General features: G+C 38.9%; 1 protein-coding gene across 8 annotated transcripts in view; it reads left to right on the top strand.

Annotated features, from left to right (window-relative positions):
• Positions 1-18,532, top strand: part of WDFY3 (WD repeat and FYVE domain containing 3) — a 151,576-nt gene that overhangs the window by 112,892 nt on the left and 20,152 nt on the right. For 3 of the 8 annotated variants that reach the window (XM_058025323.1, XM_058025319.1, XM_058025325.1), the window contains 15 exons: positions 2,541-2,776; positions 4,008-4,142; positions 5,240-5,419; positions 6,906-6,950; positions 7,394-7,627; positions 8,978-9,077; positions 9,765-9,925; positions 10,486-10,715; positions 11,555-11,664; positions 12,519-12,701; positions 13,608-13,765; positions 14,614-14,691; positions 15,420-15,647; positions 16,487-16,540; positions 18,364-18,532. In XM_058025323.1, coding sequence (XP_057881306.1) covers positions 2,541-2,776; positions 4,008-4,142; positions 5,240-5,419; positions 6,906-6,950; positions 7,394-7,627; positions 8,978-9,077; positions 9,765-9,925; positions 10,486-10,715; positions 11,555-11,664; positions 12,519-12,701; positions 13,608-13,765; positions 14,614-14,691; positions 15,420-15,647; positions 16,487-16,540; positions 18,364-18,532 — 2,301 coding nt within the window. The remainder of the gene's footprint in view (positions 1-2,540; positions 2,777-4,007; positions 4,143-5,239; positions 5,420-6,905; positions 6,951-7,393; positions 7,628-8,977; positions 9,078-9,764; positions 9,926-10,485; positions 10,716-11,554; positions 11,665-12,518; positions 12,702-13,607; positions 13,766-14,613; positions 14,692-15,419; positions 15,648-16,486; positions 16,541-18,363) is intronic. The other 5 variants (XM_058025320.1, XM_058025326.1, XM_058025321.1 and 2 more) reach the window with 4 other exon arrangements.

Genomic DNA, 18,532 nt, shown 5'->3' with positions numbered 1-18,532 from the left:
GTTACTCTTGTCTGTGCTGCCTTCAGATGCTTCTGACTTCATTTTCTTACAAGCAAGAGTTAGGGTTTCCTAGGCAAAAGGGAGTGGTTGTACAAAGCTGCCTGTAGCTGACATGACACAGATGTCATTGTAGTTCAGTTTTGGTGCATCATGTGTAGCTAATTGGTTTTTTTGTTTTACCATCAGGGTGAGGTGAAGTGTGTCCCGTGGGCAGACATGGCTGAGCTACTTGCAAAGGAAGCATTGAGCAGCACTTTATGCACACAGCTAATAAAGATGCAGTAAAATTGGCTTGTTTGATTACTTTTAATAGTTATTGTGCAGCATTATATCTGAGCTGCTTTGACTAGTGAGTGCTGTGTCCATCAGATTTACCAGTTTGAATTTTTGCTGTCTTGGAAATTTCTGTGTTCACAGTATAATCTCAGCATTTCTTTTCCTTTCCCTCACTGCTTTCTTGTATACACAAGCACACTTTCTATTAAAGGCTTTTTTTCCAGGTTCTTAAATCCTCTGTTAGCCATGTTATCAGACCTTTCAGTTACCCCTAGTGACCTAGAATTCTGTATAAGATTTTAGTGCTACAGAGCCCATTTTGAGCATTTCTGAGGTACCTGAAATGTATCTCCAAATGTTTGAAATGACATTTGTCAGCTCTTTATAGAGAGGTGTAGTGGCAATTTCCCATCAACCTGTTTTTTTTCCCAGTCAAAGTAAAATAGTGCTTTTCAGATGAATGTCTATTCAGGCTCTGGTGCAAACTCATTGACATTAAATGAGGGTCTTTCATAAGCCTCAGTAGCCTTTAGATCGGAGCAGTGATATCAATAGTACTTCATTGTTGTAAATAGCTGTTCAAGGGGCCATCTGTCTGTGTTGTACATGATCTGGTACTGCACTAAAAGTTTTTTTGAATTGATTTACTATAAGGAAGTAACTGAAGTCTTGTTGAAGTCTACTATAAGGAAGTAACTGAAGTCTTCTTTCATGAAGAGGGCTCTTTCTGAAATGAAAATACAAAAATATAAAAAATATTTCTTTCTGCTTTGTATCTTTGATAGGTTTCAAATATAGTATCTTGTTATTTTTTGCTGAAAGAAAACTCTCCTTTTACTGTTTCCCACAATACATCCCTCAGGATATTCGGCTACCAGCATAGGATGGTTCTTTGCATTGCCATGAATTAGGAGGATTAAAGAAAATGGTTTTTCAGAAGCTGTAAAACACATGCAAATATTTTATTGTTAAAATAAAAAGCATCTGTCGTTTGGCTCATTCTGATTAAGGTTCTGTATTTTATTTAAGAAACAATTTTGCACATGCATTTCCTTTGCCTGGTTGTGCTTTAAAAACTTGAAAACCGTTGGCATTTTAGGGAGTAAACCATTCTTTATTCAGTATGTACTTAAAACGTCCAATATCATAAACATTTCCTTCAGTCACAAAATCTTTTAAGTAAGATTTTGATTTACAATTACATTTGAAAGTATTTTTCAAGTTTCACTGTTTTTCCTATTATACTATCACTTCAGTTGTATCCAAGCTAGGCCGTGGTGAAAAAGATATTTTTAAACTTGAGTCTCATAACCTGATAGTGACAGATAATCTAATTTTTGTATGCTGTGTTTTTTAAGAAATCGTAACATACTGGCTCCAAGATTTCTCATGAAACCAAGTATGATGAATTTTGTTGAAGGTTATTGATGGAATTTCTGCAGCTGTGTAGCACAGATTTCATTAATTTTATTCCTGATAGAGGTTTTCTGTTTAAAAAGTCAGTTTCTGGTGGAAAGTGTATCTGTATTTGAGCCTCAGAAAAACTATCTGACCACTGGCAGTGTCAAACCAATGTCTCATAGTGCTGATGTGGAGACTGACCTGTCTTCCTGCTTCTTTCCTTGCTTGAAAATAAGTGCTTTTGCCACCCAGTGTATTTTTTTTTCCTTTAAGTAGGAAGTTTAAATACATAGGTAGAAGCATGGTCACAAAAAGTGGTTCTGGCAGCACTTAAATAAAATAAGGCTGTTTAAGACTTATTACCAGCTGATTAATCATTAACAAAATATCTGAAACAAAATGCCCGTGAGACTTCTCTGGACACAAATTAGCTGCCCGTTGACTTAAATGGACCATGGGTTGCTGCTTCATTATGTAAATCTGTAGCTGAGATTAAGGTGATATTTCGCTCTCAGCCAGCAAAATACCTATTTTCAGAAACCTTGGTGTTTTAAAAGTCAGAAGTTATGGTCACAGCCAGAAAATGGATATTGTGTAAGCAATTATATTAAGCAGTCTGTATGGAACAGTCATCTATGTGGTACTGGAAAGCAGTAATTTCCTTTATTTTTTAATTGTTTAAAAAAAAATGAGACATCTGAAGCAGAATGGTGTCTTGTGTGATAGACTTATGTGCACATTTGTTCTGTACATCATTAGTTTCTGAGTAGGTTCCCTTTTAATCTCACCAGGTTGAGCAAGAAGAGTCCTCACCGGTAGTTCCCCCTTAACCTTGTTGCTTTGTGCCTTCTTTTCTCCCCCAGGGTTCAATGTTGGCCGGAGTGCTGGTGGCAGATCGACAGTGCGGGAGATTAACCGGGATGCTTGCCACTTCCCAGGCTTCCCCGTGCTGCAGTCCCTTCTCCCAAAGCACACCAACGTGCCTGCACTCTATTTCCTCCTCATGGCCCTTTTCCTGCAGCAGCCAGTCACTGAGCTGCCTGAAAACCTGCAGGTCAGTGCGCCTGTCATCAGCAGCCAGTGTAATCAGGGTGCCAAGGTAGGGATTATCCAGTAAGATGTGAATGCAATTCTGTCTGTCGTGAAAGAAAATAATGAATTAACCAGGCCCTTTCCCTCTCTGCAGCTGACTCACCGCCATGATGTGGTGTTTAGTGCTAAGCCCTTTGGGTTGGGAGTATGTAGAAGCCAGCCTGCTATGGCTTAGCCATCACTGGTGTCACTCTGGTCCATTTTGGGGTCAAATGAGAAGTAGATCCTTAGTTCAAGCTGGCATGCTGTGGGCACTGAAGGGAACATAACCTTTTACTTGCTTTGGTTGTGAGGTGGGTTTTTTGGTTTTTTTTTGTTTAAGAAGTGGGCAGTTGCTATCTTAAAGAGACTTCACAGGTTACAAGCAAAACAAGGTTGCTTTTATTTCAGAAAGTCTCTGTGGTTTTGTAGGGAGACAACTCAGTTGTTGCTGAAAAATGTCGATTGTTCTTATTCTGAACAGGTTATTTTGGGCTTTTTTGAAGTAAGTGAATAGATACTATATGACCTACAACAGGCCTAGGAAACCCCAGGGAAGAAAAGCCGCACACTCCATTCTAGATAGACAGGGTGCCTATTTAGAATGGGTGCAGTGCTGACATCATTATCAGTGAGAACCGAAAAGTAAAACTTCAAACCAGAGGATGCCTGCCTTCTTTCTCAAGAGGAATACTTGGCACACATTCAGCACTCTGCTATCATGAGGTAGAGGCATGAAACTCACTTCTCTGCCTAGAGCACTGAAGTATGACACTGTTAAACTGAAACTAAATTCAACTACTTGGTAGCACTCTTAATGCTAGAGGTGGACGCTTGGTTCCTTTTTATTTTTAATTGATTTAATTATTTAGACTTGCTGGAAAATACAACTTGATTTGTTTGTGTTGTTCATTTTTTTTCTACGGAATACCATGTGGGTTTTACTGCTGCATGTTGGACAACTAAGTTGATTGTGTGGCACGTGTGCTGACAATTCTTTTGTTTGAAAACATATGCATACTTTATGAGAAGTGAGAAAAAGTGAGAAGAGGAGAGTTGCAGTTTCATTAGCTCATGGTTAAAAGAAATTTTCTTCAGTGACATGTGACCTTCATATTGCGTTTGATGATAAAGTTTGGAGGATGTAAACTAATTTTTTATCTACTGCAAAATGAGTATATTGTATCTGTAATAAAAAGCAGTATACAATTGTCCAGGAGAAAAGGATCATTTCATGTCTTCTCTTTCACCTCTTGCAGTTTGATTTAGACTCCATTTGGACATTCATATTTGGAGTTCCTGCCTCCTGTGGCACTGTTACCTCCTCAATACACAGTGTTTGCACAGAAGCTGCCTTCTTGTTACTGGGAATGCTGAGGAGCATGCTGAATTCTGTAAGCATTGGAAATTTTGCTTGTATTTCAGTATACTGTGTTGTTCAAGTTTTCCACATGGTTAAAAACCAAATTAGAAAGGTCAAGTTTTTGTTAGTATCATGACAAAATTGCCTGTGAGTTAGTCTTGTAATACTTGGGTGGAAAGTGTAATTTTCTTGAGTTTTTCTATGTTACTTTTTTTCCCTGTATCTGTAGAAATATTAGTGGCCACAAAATTATCACTGTTTTTCCACAAAAAGGCTGAGCTTTCTGTTTAGCTGCAGTTAAAATGAAACAAGAAAGCAGAAGAATACAATGTCCTTGTCAGAGATTATTCCCTTTCTTTCCCAATTAACATCATGGGAGAATGTTTGAGACTCTGTATCCCATCTGCTCAGAGCTTTGTGAGTTGCAGATTTCATTCATGAACCTTCCCCATACAGAGAAGTCCCTGACTATGAATAGCCCCATGCCAGAAGAGATTAATTTACTGCCAGAGAAATGTGTCATCCTCTCATCTTTGAATCTAATGTCAAGAGTAGGGAAAGTTGGTTTCTCAGTGGGAAAATTATTTATTTCCTTGAAGCCAGAATGTGTTATCTGCTGAGAATTGCCTCCTGTAGTGCTTGAAAAGCAGCACCTGTTTGGTTGTCACCTGTTGGATCACCATGTGTATGTGATATGCTCTATTGCTTGCATATTTCTCCCGAGGTAACATGTCCAGAAGCATCCTCTGGACAAGTCTACCTGCTGCAGAACCCATTCCTGTTGTCACATGTTCTGTCTCTCTGCTGGTGACCAACCTTTGTGTTTGGTCCTCACCTGTTTGGATACACTTCAGCCATGCTCAGAGACATGTGCTGTGTCTTGTGTGCTGACACCAGGCATGTTCAACTCTGCCGTCACATTTGGAGTTGGCTTCAGTCTGGTCATGTTTGCCAATATTTCTGAGTCATTACATGACAGGGCACACGTTTTAGCTTATGGTCAATGATGTGCTGTAAAATGCTGTTGATCTCTTGTTTGAGAAGTGCTTGAAAGCGTGCTCTTCCTTTCTGGAGCGAGTATTCAAGTGCTGCAGTCTGTGCTAATCTGGTGTTTGTTTCCCAACCCAGCCCTGGCAGTCAGAGGAAGAAGGCTCTTGGCTTCGGGAGTATCCAGTCACCCTGATGCAGTTCTTTCGGTATCTGTATCACAATGTACCTGACCTCATTTCCCTGTGGATGAGTCCAGAGTTCCTGTGTGCGCTGGCAGCAACAGTGTTTCCTTTCAACATCCGACCATACTCGGAGATGGTAGGAAATCCAGCTGCTTGCCTTTTTTATTTCTCACATGAGTGTTGCTTTTGAGGATTTATCAATTACCAGTCGCACCAAGATAAAGCTCTACTCACTTGCACAAGAGGTCATCATCAGGGCTGAGCTGGATCTTTTGTACTTGGGTTGTGGATCTGAGAGAAGAGTGTGTTAAATTGCAGGGCAGTTGTGCAGGGACATCAGAAGCAGCATTTTAGGGGCAATAAACTGTTTGCTTGTTTTCTAGAGGACATTATTTTCAATCAAATGAAAAATGCTAGCTCAAATTTACACAAGCAAAAGAGACCGTCAGCCCTCTGCTCTGGAGGATGTGATGAAACCTAAAACCTCTTTTTCCTCATATTTCCCATTTCTATTTCTGGTTTTGTGGCTTAACCACAAAGCAGTGTTCTTGTATTTCCTGAAACTACTGAGCTCAAGCCAAGAGAGGATGTGAATTCAACTTTGTTTGCATTGCTGGCTGAAGTTTTCTTTGAGCCTAGTGTCATTTTCAAATGATACTATTTCTAGAATATGAATGGAAAGGAAAAAAACCAGATATTGTTAGCCAGCATCTAAAAGTAATTTTATTAAGAACATGGAAGGATAATTAGTCTAGCAGTTGCCAAATGCTAGAACTTTGGAGAGTATGATAAAAACCTTCAGGAAGTAATAACTTGTGGTGTGCTATTATTTTGTTGTCAATAAAAGTGAGAGACCAATTTTTAACAGTGCCTGCTGGTGAGTCTCTCATAAAGACATGGCCTTTTTTGCTTTTTTGTTAAACTTGCATTTCATACTAGGAACTTGCTCTCTCTCAAAAAAAGTTCCACTTACAAACTGATAATGCTGATTTGGCATTTACCTGTACAGAGTTTTTAGAGGAGCCTTGTGTCTCTAAGCAGGCTTTAACTACTAGATCCCTTGAAATTCTGTGTAGCTGCCTGTCAACTTGAGCTCTTTGCTGTTTGAGGGTGCTCTTCACTCCAAATAGATTTACTCCTCCTGTGTTTCTGTTTGCCCAAATGTGTAGCACTCATCAGTGCCTGGTGAAATAGCTGAATCGCAGCCAGATTTCTGCAACAAAACATTATAATTTAAATTCAGCCTTGAGAGAAGATTCTTAACTTTTTTAAAGGTCTTTCAGCTTTTCTGAGATTGCTCTTAAAAATAGAAGGAATACGTATTTGGGCTTCTCTTAATTTGTTGAAAACACTCTCCTGCTAAAGCAGACCAAATGTTCAAAACATTTGATTACTTGACATGTAAGCTGGCGATGCAAGAAGCCTGTTGAGGGAAATCATATTGTCTCCTCTTTCATTTATGGAAGGGAGTTGCATAGAAAGAGTCAGTCTTCTGGATTTGACAGCTTTCATTACTGTTTGTGCTTTTGTTACAGTCCTCTTTAAGAGCTAGCCTTTCAAGGTTTCTGTTCATCAGAAATGGGAAAGCTGTGGAGACCCTTTTTTTTTTCTTCTTCTTTTAGAGATTTTTGGGAAACCGGCTTACCCATAACTGCACTCTGATGAAGGTATTGTATTAAAAGAAAAAAAAAAAGGCTCAGTTCCTTTTTTATTTTATGTTATGTAAGCTTGATGGCCTTTTTTAGTTGGCTTCTGTCTTGATTTTATTTTAACGGCTTTAGTTAATAACTTTTTCAAAACTTTTCTTTTTCTTTTTCTTTTTTTTCAATGAGAACATTTATTTTTGCGAAGTATCTAGAATTCATCCAATTCTGTTGGTGAGGGAGCATGAAATGTAACACATTCCAGATCATCATTTGCCTTGAGAATCCAAAACTGGATGTTTCCATATTGGAGAACTGATTCTGAACATCATAATTTTCTAAAAAGGCTTCTTAAGAAGCAAAATGTGCAGTGAAATACCTTTAGAAAGACAAGCAAAGAATAGAGAAGTGAAGAAACTGCCATTAATTTGCTGATCTCTGCAGTTTTAACATGCTGATTTTTACAGGTCACTGATCTCGATGACGAAGTTGGGTCCCCAGCTGAAGAGTTTAAAGCCTTTGCAGCTGATTCTGGCATGAACAGGAGCCAATCAGAATACTGCAATGTGGGCACCAAGACCTACCTGACCAACCACCCTGCCAAGAAGTTTGTGTTTGACTTCATGCGTGTGATGATCATTGATAACCTATGTCTCACACCAGCCAGCAAACAGACTCCACTGGTAGACCTTCTGCTAGAGGTACAATTTCATTGTGGTTTGGGTTTTAGTTTGGTTTTGTTGTTTGAGCTTAGTTGTGACACCTTATTTTCCTAAAATGTTTTTTCTTCTATTGCCTTACAAAGTTAGGCTAGTGATGACCAGAGATTCAGTGGAATTGTCATGAAATAAGAGTGGAAAAAAAGAAGAAGCACTAATGTTTCATAAAGAGTAGCTTGTTCACCTTTCTTTAATGGCTTGGAAAACCAGCATAAGAAGCTTTCTTCAAGTTTTATTTTGTGGAGTATGATTCAGTGGTTAAGCACCTTTCCAACCATGACATCTCTATTGACTTTGTTGAAAATTTAAAACCTCTGCAGAAATTAGGGTTTCCGTTCTGTTTGTATTAGATAAAAAGAAATTGTGCCATAGATAGTATCAGTTAGATAAAAAGACAAATGGGATCATATACTATAAAACCTCACAAAATAACTGTGTTGTCTTGCTGTAAATCAACTTCTGAAGTTCATGACACTTGAAGAAAGCATTGTCCTGCTAATGAGGTGAGGCAAGGAGGTGAGGAGTTCAGTTACTGTTTAACTGCCTACACCTTCAGACAGTACATTTTGAAATGTTCACATCACTTCTCATTCACCTTGATCTACCTCTTAGTTACCTCACCTTATGTGTTGCTGAGTCTCCCTGGAGTTTTTTGAAAGCTGCAGGAATTTTGGGCCATACTTGCATGCTTGTATATTTCCTAACAAGTTTCCTGAGGCAGTTGGGCCCCTCTTTGCTGTCACAAAGCAAAAACAAATGAAATGTCAGAAGATGTCAGTTATGCACAGACCCAGGCGCATATTTGAGATCATGTTCAAGTGGCTGCAGTTCTTCACAGCTCTTTTAACTTGTTATCACTTGTCAGTGTTACTTACCCATTAGCATAAATAGGATTAGGTAGGTACACGCTGCCAGACTTACTGTTATTTCTCTTTCTGCAACTTTAACGTTTGATCATTTGCTCATTGTTTACTGAAGGAGGTGACTTGTGTCAACTGAAAAAAATCACAGGTTGAACATATGTTTATAGTGGAGAGTTTCATGTACCTTTTCAGTATGTGTTACCTGTTATGGCAGAAGATAAATTTCCTGGATTTAAAAAGGAATAATGCCTGCTTTGCAAGTCTGCATGCAGCCAGTGTATACTCGATGTGCATGCTTAGATTTTTGATAAAGCCAAAACTTTTTACTTGAGACAGAATGTTAAGAGAAAAAAAAATGTAGTTCATGGGAGCTGAGGGAAAAGGAAATAATGCAGAACACCATCCCTCTCCCTCTTTTTTGTTCAGAGATATTAATTATCTCTAATATTATTTTAATATCATTTTTTAGGCTTCTCCTGAAAGATCAACACGAACCCAGCAGAAGGAGTTTCAGACATATGTTTTGGATGGAGTGATGGACCACCTACTTGCAGCTGATGTTTTATTGGGTAATATAGCAAAGTTTAATAGTCAATCTATTGATCAGGACACCAGGTTTTGATTCTGTGACCTTTTTGTTTTTTGGTGGTCTGTTTTGTTGCAACTTGATCATCTTAATTTTTTTCCCCCTGCCCTTTCCTTTCCTTTAATGTGTAAATGGTGTTGATGTGCTTGCATGTTCCCTCCCTACCTTGATTGTGCCAAAGCTGTAAAATAAGTTATTCACAACAACTATATGGCTTAAGGAGTCCAGTCACATTTCATGGTGACTTGCTGGACTTCCCAGGAGCTCTTGGCCTGCTCTGCCTCCATCCCAGGTGTCATAAGGAACTGTATGCATTTCTGTTCAGACTTCCTTGTAAGGCTCACCATTTCTTGCCACAGCAGTAATTTAATAAATTTAATTTAATAATAAGACCCACAGTCTCCCTGTGGGTGCAGTGCATTAATAAAACAAATCCAGAATCATGTTTTAAATCTCCAGAATGATTTTTTTAAAGATAAAATAAAAGTTCAGAGCTGCAGTTGCTTACATCAAAGGGAAAGTCCTATTGTAGGGAAGCCATGAGGTTTTAGCTTTCATTGAATCTCTTTCTCTTTTATGGAAGTCTAGAAAGCATAAACTAATGTGAATGTATTTATGCAGATGGAGTTATTTGATAAATGTAGAAAACTTTGGGATTTTTTATACCTAGGTGAAGATGCATCTCTGCCTATAACAAGTGGAGGAAGCTACCAAGTGCTGGTGAACAATGTGTTTTATTTTACACAGCGTGTGGTAGATAAGCTTTGGCAGGGCATGTTCAACAAAGAATCCAAGCTTCTTGTGGACTTCATAATCCAGCTCATTGCACAGGTAACAGGGCTGTTTGTTGTATTACCCTGCCTGAAAAACCATTTTTGTAGATTATGTGGAAATGCACGGAGTGATGCCACTAAACAATCTGAGAGTGATACATGTTTGGGAAGAACACAGAAGATGCTTTTCTTTCTCAGGCTCACTCTCTCTTTACAGAGCTTTCTTAGCACATCTTTCTGTGAAGAGCAATTGAGTAAGAACTGCTCTCAGATCACATTATTTTTTAGAAATCTCCCCAAAATAAACAATGAAATATGCCTCACATGAATTTTGAGAAGCTCCTTAAATTTACCTTGACATTTTTGGGGACCTTCCTCACACACTTTTATTGGAAATTGTTAGAAGACTTACTGTTAGAAATCAGCAGCATCTTTATAGATGTTAAAATTCTAAGTGTTTAATCATTAATGTCATTTTAGTCCTTGAAATTAATGGAATTAACACTTACAGTAAAATGCTAATTCTGGAAAATGAGCTTGGGTCAGTTCAAGGGAAGTTGTGTGCCAGTAAAATGAGTTGCTGCTACTTCTGATCATGTTTTTTTTACTTCCCATTAGTCAAAAAGAAGATCTCAGGGACTCTCGCTGGATGCCATTTATCACTGCCTGAACAGAACCATCCTGTATCAGTTCTCAAGAGCACACAAAACTGTTCCTCAGCAAGTCGCTCTCCTTGATTCCCTAAGGGTCCTTACTGTAAACAGGAACTTAATTTTGGGACCTGGAAATCATGATCAGGAATTCATCAGCTGCCTAGCTCACTGCTTGATTAATCTTCATGTGGGAAGGTAAATATGTCAGGCAGAAGAGCAGTCCACAGCCAGGGCAGGGAAGTACTGAAATGACCCCTTTTTACTCATCTTGCAAATAAGTCAGCAAATTTTGGAGGGCTGTTTATAATTTTCCAGCCAGTGAGTTGCAAGCAAGCTTAAGAAATTCATTTTGAGACAAAACTAGGTTTGAAGATCCTGGAAGTAGAGAACATTTTTATCTCCTTTTGTAGAGGTATTTTAAATACTGACAAATGTGTTTATCCAGCTATTTTGTTGTTGACCTTTTATAAATTGAAATGTTTTAAAGATAGAAGGAAGCACTGGTGCTAGGTAATTAATAGTCAGAGAGTCCTGTCACTGGATTTACTGTCTGTTGAATCATTCCATACAAGTTCAATATCTTGGTATTTGTTCTGTATAGCATTGAGTGAGGCCAGTCATGCATTAAATCAGGCATCCATGACAAATGCTGTAGACACCTCCTTTCCTGCATTGCTGCAAATGCCAGCCTGGCATTTTCATTTGTTCTTTCCAAGAAGAGCCACAACTTGTGTTTCATCCAAGGATACTTAGTAACAGTCATCAAACCCCAGTGTTCTGCGTTTCTGACCTCGTCTGTTTTGTGTTTCTTCAAATATCACCATCTTCTGCTAGTGACACCAATATCTGTGGCACATCATCTCTTCATGAACCTTCAGTTCAGCTTGTGACCACAAATTGTCAGAACTCAAATGGACAGAAGTGAAGATATTTTGCTGTAGTAGTGTGTATTAAACAAAATCAAATGCTGTATTTTGGCTTGTGTTTTTATGTCTTTTTATTCTGATGATTGTTAATCCATTGTGTGTTTGTAGCAATGTTGATGGGTTTGGATTGGAAGCAGAAGCCAGGATGACAACGTGGCACATTATGATCCCCTCTGATATAGAACCAGATGGAGTCTACAGTCAAGATGTCAGTGAAGGTAATCTGAGAATGACAAAGCCACAGATGTCTCATAATGCCAGTTTTGTATTGTCATCACTAATCTTTTACCCCGGTGACCCAGGGCAGGGTCTTGTGGTATGTGTGTGTTACCCAGTTACTCTCTGGAGTAACTGGGTGTGTGTATAAAATTACATTAAAATAGATGAAAAGACTCTTGGAAGTACCAGGATAGACACATTGAGGATAAATTAATGTTTTGTTAAAATAGTAAGAGCTCTTCATTGTTTTCTGGACATTCTCCAGAATTAGAAAGGCAGTTTTATGTGCACTGTTTTAAATGCAATAGAAGTGGCTCATTTTAAGATAAGAAATATATGGGATAAACTATACAGTTACTATTTTGTGGTATGCTTATCGTCTTTTGCTCAAAGGAAATTTCTGAACTTGCTATGGAAGAAAGTATTCAGTGATTCTCAAATGTGTGTATTTAATATTGACACAGGTACTTAGGCACAAGTTATATGTAAAAATGATGAAGCATAATGTGTATATAGAATTGTATAAGAATTATATATATATTTATAGACACAGACTCCTATAAGGTTTTTTCAGTCTCATTTTGTTAATAGATGGGTGTGGGAGATGAGTCGCAACTAATCAGAGCCAGTGTTTCAATTCCCAGAGAAAAAACTGCCAAAATTAATTGTTGGACTTTCTGATAGCATACGTAATGGCAAAAACAGGCACTCTGGCCAAAGGCATTTCACTCATCATGCAAGGGGGGGAGAAACTACAGTGTAATCACAGAAATTATTAATTTCCTTACTGTAAAAATGTCAGCGCTATGAGCACTGTAGAGAGCTTGCTGTTTGTGATCTTGTACTTATGCAGGTCGCCAGCTTCTTTTAAAAGCCATAAACAGAGTGTGGACAGAGCTGATCCACAGTAAGAAACAGGTTTTGGAAGAAGTTTTCAAAGTGACACTCCCTGTCAATGATCGTGGCCAAGTGGATATAACTGTTGCCAGACCTTTCATTGAGGAAGCGAGTTTAAAGTGTTGGCAAAACCATTTGGGTAAGTCCTGACTGAGGATTTGTCTGTCCTGAAGGGTGGATTTTCTCAGCATAAACCCTGTTAACTGGCTGTTTTAATATAGGCTCAACTTTTTTGTAGCTGTAAATACTCTATAAACTGGCACTGTGTAACACAGAATCCTTCAGAAACTGGACCATAAACAGGATATTCTTACACTCCAGTGCACAGGGCCCTTTCTGAGTCAGCAAATAGCATATTGTGAGTTACAATGGTAGAAGCATTGAGCTCCTCCCCATGAACCCTTGGATTGTGATGACCTGTATTACCATTCCCAGGATTAGATGTGCCAGGCAGGGAGGGGGATCCTCTTGAGCATGTGTGGGTGCAGCCTGGAAACTCTTGGTCTGGTGATGAGATGGGAAATGGGTGGCTGAGCAGTCTTTCTCTAGCAGCAGTGATGCTATGACTAATTCTTGGCTAGGAAATATGTTCAGCATAGGAAGCAGTTCTGGAGAAAAAGGACCCAGGAATCCTGGTGGACGAGTTACAGGCAAATTAGCTCTGCATCCATGTAATAAAGATCAATTGGTGCTTGACTGAATTAGCAAGAGTTTAGACAGCAGAAATTACAATTCCATAGATGTGACTCATTTGATGATTTCACAGTTCTGAAGTAATTGAGGTTAACCTGGATGTACAGAAAACATATTTGGAAACCTGGAATACTTGTTTTTGCAGTATCTGTTTTTCTATGTGTTCCTGGCTGATGTTTGTTAAGGTTTCCAATATCTCCCTCATGGCCAGTATATTTGCCGAAAGCATTTGAGTACAGCTACACCTTTTCTGAAGCAACAGAAAAGGTCATTCTATCTAAAAAAACAAGTATAATGGGGGAAGGGGGAAAAAAAACCTTCTAAAAAGTGCTCCCAACACTTTGTTTTTCAGCTCATGAGAAAAAATGCATCAGTAGAGGAGAGGCTTTGGTTCCAACCACACAGTCCAAACTTTCAAGAGTCAGCAGTGGATTTGGCCTCTCTAAACTGACTGGTTCCAGGAGAAACCGCAAGGAGAGTGGGCTGAGTAAACACAACCTCTCCACACAGGTATTTTCTGTCAAGAAATAACATGCAGTCTAAAATCCAGCAATGTATGTTCAGGATTTGTGTAAATATCCGAATGTGGGGGTGTCTTGCACAGTGTGAAGCGTTATCTTATGCTTGGTTTTCTTTCCCTTTTTTGACTCTCCAGACTGGACATCTTGCTTCTGTGTGTCTAATTTAGTAGGTCCATCTGCATATCTGTAACCTTAAGCTGAGAGTCAACCCTTCATTGTTGGTGAGACTGCTCAGCTGCTTCTGGTTCATGACTCTGGTTTTCTAAGTTCAGTTTGCAATGCTGCACTGAAATGGAAGCTGTGATACAGGTGTTGGGTTTTTTCCCCATTCTGCCCTCAATTTGGAAAGAGGGGCTTAAAAATTTTGTGGAAAAATATGTTGCTAGTTCTCTTTCTGAGCTGAAAATTAGTCAGTGGAATTGAGAAATGAATGAATTCTCAGTGCTCTCAGTATAATGAAGGGAAAAGGGAAGAATTTAACAAACGGAGCTGACAGGAACTGTTCCTGGTTGTATCAGAAGAGGAAGCATTAAATGAAAACAGAGATATCATGGGACAAAGTGAGGAGGGGTGGGTGTCTTGAGGATTTCCAGCAAACTAGGCACCATCCACAAAATATTACTTGAAAGGAGGAAGGGAAGAGTACTCTTTCTCAGTGCCAATCTGTTGGGGAATGTTCTGAATGTTTATTTTAAGGAACAATTCTTTGTGAGCAAGTTTAGCAATGTGGTGTATACCTAGGCTTTTCATTCAAACAAACTCATGTTTATAAGAACAAACTCTTGTTTACGTAACAGACTCTTGTTTATTCTGTTTGTCACCTTGTTTTTGTCTTAGGAAATTTCCCAGTGGATGTTTACTCACATTGCAGTGGTTCGGGACCTGGTTGATATGCAGTATAAAGAATACCAGGAGGTATGGATGGCTTGCAGTGCTAATTACCTGACACTGATACTTTGGCCTGTTAAGTTATACCAAAGCCATTTCTCAGTATGAGACTTGTGAAATATTGGGCTCTCACAGGTGAAATGCATGGATGTTTCCACACAATTGTTATTTTTATGGGGATTTTAGGTACAATCACATAAACAAATGGCGAAACTCATTTTGATCTGGTTGTAGATGAAAATTCTTGTAGCAATATCACATGTTAAGTGTGAATTTTTTTTAAGAAGCTTAAATTCCTTACAAGTGTAAAAAAAACCAAAGCAGGGAACAAAAAGAGAGTGATTGGAAATACACTGTGTTTCTAAAGCATTGTAGAAACACAAGAGGAAATGTGGAAAAGCATTGTGTCTAAATGCTATTTTCATAGTAACACAAAGAAAATTTTGTGGTATCATCCATAGAAAGTGGCTGGTCTGTGCCTTCCAGAATGAAATTGTTCCACCCTGTGGTGTCTGCCAATTTTTCCCAAAGGCATTTCATTCAGCACTGGTTGCTGAGCTATGTGCTATAAATCTTTAAAAATAACTTCTGAGAGAAACAAGTCATTCAAAGCAATTTGTTTACAAAAACCCGACCACCAAACTTTGCTTCATTGAACTTCTCTCTCCTGTGCAAATAAGGACAGGAAGGCTCCTATCTGGTTTCATTCTTGAAATCATTTTCCAAATTGCATGCATTTCTGTCCTTGTGCTCAGCGTCAGCAGAACGCCCTGAAGTACGTGACTGAGGAGTGGTCTCAGATCGAGTACGAGTTGCTGCGAGAGCGAGGGCTCTGGGGGCCCCCCATTGGCTCCCACCTGGACAAGTGGATGCTGGAGATGACTGAGGGGCCCTGCAGAATGAGGAAGAAGATGGTGCGCAATGACATGTTTTATACTCAGTATCCCTACATGCCCGAGGCTGAGCAGGAAACAAACTTGCTGGTAAGTATTCAGGAGCTTGGGATGGGTGATTACACCCTGTTGCAAAATGCTGCCTTTTTTTTTTTTTTTTTTTTTTTCCCTTGATAAGTTTTTCTTAATAAAGATGTTTTACTCTTTTGGTATGACCTGATATTCTTCTGTCTGTCCTAAATGGTTGGTAAAGTCCAGTTGTTCTTCATGATATATTTAGGGAAGGGACTGAGTCACTTGGCTCAAAACCAAGCAAATTTGGATATATTGCAATATCATGTGAGGTGTGCTGAGTGATCCTGCCAACAAACAGCACTGGCATCTTCACAAGCCTCCAGAGACTGAAAGTTCCATTATTGTGTGAGGTTCAGTCTGGGTTCTTGTCCTTAATCTAGATAATGTGGAAAGGTGATCTGGAAAAAAAAAAGGAAAAAAGGGCTACAGGCCTTGGTTTGGGTGCACTTCTGAAATGTACTTTCATCAATCCGTGAAGATGAGGGTGGGCTGTGGAGCAGAAAAGTTTGTGTCCTTTGAAAGCTTTGCAGTTAGTTCCTGTTAATTTTGGAACACTGCTTTTAAGAAAGGAAGCAGTCTTTATTATGTCTTTTTAAGCATGTGTGTATGCATGCAGGATTTTTTTCCCCTCAAATTATGTCTGAGTGTCAAAATACTTTAAAAAAGCAGAGAAAACTTTGAAGTCAGTCAATTTTAAACTATTAGATATTTTTGCCTGCTTGTGGTCTGACACACAGTAGCTGTAGTGACAGTCTAATTCACATGAAGTAGAGAACATGCCATCATACATTCTTCTCAAAAGTGTTCTTTCTCTGATGTAATTGATGCTTATGTAATTGATGCCCTGTTTCCAGTCTGACTTCTCAAACAGACTTCCTGAGCCATCTGATGATACCATTCCTCAAAAGGTAAAGAAACAAGTACACTGACTGAAAGAATGTAAAATAAATACAACTTCTGCATGTTAGGCAGTCTTAACAAGGCTTCTACGTTTGGCTTTCAACTTGCTCTCTTTCAGTAAACAATTCCAGACCTAAGGGTTTTTTCAGTAATCACATTAGAAGATGTTACTGTGCTGTCCTCAACCTTCACCTAATAAAACTTTCTGTAGACCTTCCCTTCTCTGCTGCACACTAACAGGCTGTGTTGGGCTGTGCTACCACTGTTCTCACTGTGTGGAGTGTTGTGGCTTTGGGACCTGAAACTATTGGTCAGTGGAATTTACATTTAGTAATGGGCAACACATGGCTTGGAAGCACTTACTGAAAAAGTGTTTCCTTCTAAGAGAGGATCTGGGGGAGTGTTTTTTCTCCTTTTTGTCCATAATGGGCTTTAAAAGGCTGACTTTTGTTAAAGCCCATATTAATTTTGTCTTAGCTGACTCTTCTCTGTTTTGCTATTAATAAAATGCACACATTTGCTTGAAAAATATGAATCCTTTCTTGAAAAGAGCAGACGTGCTTGGAAGTGGCTTCTCTGCAAGCATTTCAATATTGTGCCTTTCTCTGTTAATTAGAGTTGCAGTCTTGCCCATCACTAAGTACAGTGTGTAACGTGCATTCACTCATTTTGAATTTCCTTCTACAATTATCTAATTCATATAAATGCAAGTAATTCTATTATACAGAATATCTAATATTAATTGTTACTGTTTTCCTTCATTCCTTCACCTTAGCAGTGCTATAAAGGATTTCTCTTTGTAGGTTATACATGAATTGTTTCCACAAATGTTTTAAGCATCATTTAAATGGCAGTTTTGTGCTTATAAGGAGTGAAGACTTGGTTAAACATAAGTCAGCAAATAAAATTACAGTGCCTTAAATTTTTGATTTTTGGGAGCAGCCAATTTGACCTGAATAATAAATTTCTGTGTTGCTGATCTTAGTATCTTTATCATCCTGAGCATCAATTTGCAATAAAGCTAGTTAGATTTCTGTTCTGAATGTTGCTTCCTTAATTAAGTGAGGAACATAAGAATTACCATGTGATGGAGGTTGGATCAGACAAAGAGGAAGGAAACATTACACACAGAAAAAAAACCCTGAATCAAAACAGCAAACACTCAACAAAGCAAAAAAAAAAACCCCACAAAAAAAAAGACCAAAAGCACCAAACAAAGGTACAAACAATGCTCAAATATTTACTTCAGGTACATGCATATTCTCAAGCTGGTCTCCTCCCCATAAGCCATCAGAAACTTTACGAAAAAAAGAAGCAACTAAATTAATGAAGAATTTTTGAGACTTAAAGCCAATCTCAGGGTGCTTTTAGTTCATACCAGCGTTCACATTGTTGTATCTTCTTGAGGCAATTTTTTATTCAAATTACTGCCTAACAGAGAAATCAGCTGGCTAACAAATAAACTGCATATGTTGGTAGGGAGTAAAGAGATGATAAAATGGCCTTTTGAGCAATGAGTGTTAAGCACAATAACCCCAGCCTTTTATGACAGTTCATAACATACTGGCTACACCTACTCCCCATGTTCTAGTTTTATCTGCAGGCTTTTCTGCAACCTCGTGTTTGCTTAAATGGCTCTATAGCTCCTTGCAAATTAGCCAACAGATCAGATCTCCTGAAGAGTCTCTGTTCCTGTCTGTGTTGGTATATGAGCACGCACAAAACACTCAGTGGGCATGCACTGTGCTGCACACCCTGTTCCTGAAAGACCTTCACTGAGGGCCTGAGGGAGGAGATGGCTGACCAAGTGATTTCTTCCATTATTCCCAAGAAACCTGCTCGCTACCGGAGAGCCATCAGCTATGACAGCAAGGAGTACTACATGCGCCTGGCTTCCGGAAACCCCGCCGTCTTCCAGGACGCCATCGAGGAGAACACAGTTGGGGAAACAGCTCAGCAGGAGCCAGAGCACGGGGAGGACACTATTGCAAGAGTCAAAG

Source organism: Melospiza georgiana, chromosome 5 (assembly GCF_028018845.1).
Source record: "Melospiza georgiana isolate bMelGeo1 chromosome 5, bMelGeo1.pri, whole genome shotgun sequence".
NCBI lineage: Eukaryota > Metazoa > Chordata > Aves > Passeriformes > Passerellidae > Melospiza > Melospiza georgiana.
The sequence above is the reverse complement of the archived record's forward strand: the minus strand, read 5'-3'. Positions and strand labels throughout refer to the sequence as shown.